The sequence below is a fragment of the Priapulus caudatus genome, unplaced genomic scaffold (assembly GCF_000485595.1).
Source record: "Priapulus caudatus unplaced genomic scaffold, Priapulus_caudatus-5.0.1 Scaffold63, whole genome shotgun sequence".
Taxonomy (NCBI): domain Eukaryota; kingdom Metazoa; phylum Priapulida; class Priapulimorpha; order Priapulimorphida; family Priapulidae; genus Priapulus; species Priapulus caudatus.
Window position 1 is genome coordinate 414,772 of NW_014577124.1, and position 4,524 is coordinate 419,295.

At 53.1% G+C, this 4,524-nt stretch overlaps 1 protein-coding gene across 1 annotated transcript in view; it reads left to right on the plus strand.

Annotated features, from left to right (window-relative positions):
* Nucleotides 1-4,524, plus strand: part of LOC106821188 (serine/threonine-protein phosphatase 4 regulatory subunit 4-like) — a 99,766-nt gene that overhangs the window by 63,851 nt on the left and 31,391 nt on the right. The window contains exon 3 of the mRNA XM_014825883.1: nt 1,120-1,196. Coding sequence (XP_014681369.1) covers nt 1,120-1,196 — 77 coding nt within the window. The remainder of the gene's footprint in view (nt 1-1,119; nt 1,197-4,524) is intronic.

Genomic DNA, 4,524 nt, shown 5'->3' on the forward strand with positions numbered 1-4,524 from the left:
CACGGTAGAGCGTAGTCAAGCTGCGTAATGTTATCAGGGGTGTATAATATATAGATATATCTATGTTATACACTCCTGATGTTATAGTACGCGTGCGTGCGTGCGCGTGCGTGCATGTACGTGCGCCTACGTGCGTGTGCGTGCGCGTGTGAAGCCAAAGCTATTTACACTTACTAGCCGGCCTTCATTAACTGCGATGCGCATCATCCGAGCATCCCGTCTCTGTTTTTCACCCGTCAGCACCGCAAGATTACGACGCTATGATGCTAATTAATGTTGCCGTGCAGCCTCCCTCCAGCGCGCCTCGAGCGCTTTAATTGCTCGTGTAATCTACGGCTACATAGTCTCGTCGCAGACCGCGCGAGGCCAGCCGGTGGCGTGATGTGATGAAGTGTTTCTCGTGAGTTAGTAGTAAGGCGCATTCTAGCTGCTTAGCAATGCAGTTGCTAAAGTTGATACTAGTGTGCTTAAGCGACACTTGCTACTACTTGCTGCCTACTAAGCGACTACTAAGCGACACTTGCTAGCCTATCTGCTGCTGCTTGTTACACTGGCGTATACACTAGCGTATTTGGGTGACACTACCTTGTCTTCCTGCTGCGGTTTACAGTGGCGTATATGCTATAGTTGACACTAGCGTACCTGGGTGACACTACCTTGTCTTTCTGCTGCGGGTTACACTGGCGTACATGGGTGACACTACCTTGTCTCTCTGCTGCGGTTTACAGTGGCGTATATGCTATAGTTGACACTAGCGTACCTGGGTGACACTACCTTGTCTTCCTGCTGCGGTTTACACTGGCGTATATGCTAAAGTTGACATTAGCGTAGCTGGGTGACACTACCTGGCTTACCTGCTACGGTTGACACTAGCATACCTGGTTAACAATACCTGACGTAATTGACGTAAATGTTGCTACGGTTGACAACCAGGCGTACTGGTTAGCGACATCTGTCGTGCCTGCTGCGGTTGACGTCAGCATACCAGCACTGATTGGCTCTAACGTACCTAGCTAACAACACCTGCCGTACATGCTACCACTAGCGCACCTGGCTTATAATAATTAGTTATATTAGTTAATACAGTGTTTCACGCGGGTGCCGCTTGCTGCCTTTCAGGAGGTGCTACACATGGCACCCGTGGAGGTGCAGTTGGCAGGCTGCCAATCTTTCCTCTCGATCCTGGAGAACGAGATTCTGCCCCACACGGTAGAACATAACACACGAGCTTTTCTACAAGCATCCATATGAGCCGATGCGTCGATAGCTAAGACCCCAAGGTTACGTATATTGCTCGGTGTGTGTGTAGGTGTCGGGTGTGTGTTGTGTGTTTGTGTGTGTGTGTGTGTGTGTGTGTGTGTGTGTGTGATGTGTAGTGTGTGATGTGCTGTGGTTGTTGTGTGTGTGTGTGTGGTGACTTGTGTGGTGTGTGTGGTGCCTATGTTGCGTGCGTGCGTGCGCGTGCGTGTCGTAGTGTGTGCTGTGTGCGTGGCGTAGGTGCGGGCGGGTCGTGTGTGTTCGGGTACGGCATGTCTGTGCGCTTGCGCGTGTGTGCGTGTGTGTGTGGCGTCGTGTGTGTCCGCTAGCGCCACTACTGTGTCGTCCGTGCCAACCGTCGCGTCCTTGTAGTGGTGGGTAGAGAGGACGTAGCATAGCCTCGCTGTCGTATGGTTGTCTCTCTCTCTCGTCGTTCATTCGCTGCCATGCATTACGAGGCGATAGCACGTCGCTGTCATGCATTTGTTTGCGAATATCTAATGTAAATTTTCCTATCGGGAAGTAGCACCTTAATTGTGGATCACGTGCGTATTGACGACGATAACACAATAATATCAAATGATCAGCGCTAGAATCAATATTTTATCACACCGCGCAGCTCGCTTGCAAAATCTTCTCTCTTTCTCTGCGTCAAAATAAGAGCCTGAAAACGTGCCTAGATGATTCTGCTCCGCCGCAGGCGTGGCTGAGGCGAAGGTCGGAGAGTAGGTGGGGTAAAAAAGATCGGGGGACGATTACGTTGACATAATGCGTATAAAAGCCCTGCCGCGCGCTCTAAGGTGCCCTTTTAAGCAGTGTTTTGGGTTGTCGTGATGACGTGCCGTGATCGGCGTGTGTGGCGGGTGGCACGCAACGCCGCGTAACAGCATCTGCATTCATTAACAATTGAAAGCATTTTCGGGCGGGAGATCGATGGCGTTAGTATCCGTTTCACGGCTGGTCGCTTGCGTGGGCGTGCGTAGTGCGTGCGTGCGTAGGTGCGCGCGTGCGCGGCTCCCAGAGTGTGTTGTGGATGTAGTATACGTGTGGTTCAGTGCGAGGGCAAGCTGAAACGTTGTGTGGTGCGCTTGCGGCTCTGTGTAGGCAGACGTGCGTATCACGTTGTAATGCTGCCGTTGTTTGTTTTAGCACGAAGGCGAAAGAGAGAGAGGGGGGTAGTGAACGAGCGAGAGGTGAGAGAGAGAGAGGAGAGAGAGTAGAGAGAGAGAGAGAGAGAAGAGAGAGAGAGAGAGAGAGAGTGAGATAGTGAGATATGGGGAGAGCGCGCGAAGGGGAGGAGAGAGAGGGAGAGACGGGAGAGCGAGAAGAGAGAGAGAGAGAGAGCGAGACCGAGAAAGATAGTGAAGATAGAGAGAGAGCGGGGAAAGAGGAGAGGAGAGAGAATCAGTGAGAAGAAAAGAGAGAGAGAGAAGGGATGAGAGAGCGAGAGACGAGAGAGAGAGAGGAGAGAGAGAGAGAGAGAGAAGAGAGAGAGAGAGAGAGAGAGAGAGGAAAGAGAGGAGAGAGAGAGCGCCCGCTGCGGAGAGAGCGAGGAGAGAGGAAGAGAGAGAGAGAGAGAGAGAGAGAGAGAGAGCGAGAGAGAGTGAGATACTGAGATAGGGAGAGCGGCCGAAGGGGGAGAGAGAGGAGAGAGCGAGAGAGCGAGAGAGAGAGAGAGAGAGAGAGACAGAGAAGATAGTGAGAGGAGAGGGGCGGGAAGGAGAGAGAGAGAGAGTAGTGAGAGAAGAGGAGAGAGAGAGCAGAGGGATAGAGAGAGCGAGAGGAGAAGAGAGAGAGAGAGAGAGAGAAGAGAGCGAGAGAGAGAGAGAGAGAGAGAGCGGCGCGGGAGAGAGAGAGAGAGAGAGAGAGAGAGAGAGAGAGCGAGAGAGGGAGCGGAGAGAGAGATATATAGTGAGCGAGAAAAAAGGTATCAAATTAAGCTAACCGCTTGGCTTCACGTGTGAATATAGACGTTTCATCGTTGTGTTTATCACTAAGCGTGGATTCACTGCTTGTTGAATGGGATGCGATGAAGCAGCGAGGCTCCGGTTTTTTATCAGCGAGCGTTGCTAAGGCATATTGTTGTTAGCCAGTGTAAAGAGAGAAGCCAGTAAGGTGCGGAGATTGTGCCTACAGTCGATTGTAACGCTGTCATTGTTAGGCTGCGTGCGTGTGAGGCGTGCGTGCGTGAGGGTGTTTGAGTGCGTCGTGTGTGAGTGCGTAACGTGTGAGTGCATGCGTGCGTGGCGTTGCGTGTGTGATTGCATGCGTGCGTGCGTGAGTGCGTGGCGTCGAGTTTTCGTGCGTGCGTGCGTGAGTGCGTCGTGCGTGCGTGTGTGTGTCCTTTCTGTATCTTTACGTGTGTGCGGTGATGCCTCTGTGTCTGTAGGCGAGCGCGGTGTGCGTGAGTGTATGTGTCGTTGCGTGTGTGTTTGCGACTGTGGGCGCATGCATGCATGCGTCGCGCCGTATGTGTGTCAGTGCCATGCGCGTCTATTTGTCTGTCTTGAGTTGTGCCGATGATATGTACGTGGGTGCGTGGGCGTGCGTGGTGCGTGCGTGGTGCGTGGCGTGGCATGTTTTGTACGTGGGCTTCGTCGTGCATGGCGTGTGTGAAAGAGGGGCGGCGTATTTGCAGGACGACGCGTTGGAGTAGGGCAGCCGGCTGATTAATAGGCTACCTGGTGTCTGTATAGGCTGTGTATCTGCGGTATATGCAGACGTACCTCATACTCGTGCGCGTGCTGATTGTGTAAGTCTGCGTGGCTAGATGTGGTGGGTGAAGGATGAGTGGTGAGGGATGCGTTAATGTGTGTCGGAGCCTGAACATGGGCACGGGAATGTAGTCTCCTTACTGTGTAAACGCGCAGGCAGACAAGTGTGTTTTCTCTGAAAACATATTAACGCGTGCAGAAATGATGAGCAGCATAGATACGAGTGCAAAGTCGGCCTTGGTACATGGTAATCGCTGTGCTGCTGCTGCTGTGGCTTGCTACTGCGCTGGTGGTGGTAGTGTGGTGCATGGTGGTGGTGGTGCTACTGCTGCTGCTGCTGTTGTGTCGTGGTGCTGCTGCTACTGTGGTGGGTGATGCTACTCGTGCTGCTGCTGCGCTGGTGCTAGCTGCTGCTGCCTGCTGCTGCTGCTGCTGTGGGTGGTGGTGGTGCTGCTGCTACTGTGGTGGGGTAGGCTGCTGCTGGTGGTGTATGGTGGTGGATGGTGGTGTGTGGCTATGCTGCTGCTAATGTGGTGGTGGTGCTGTTGCTGCT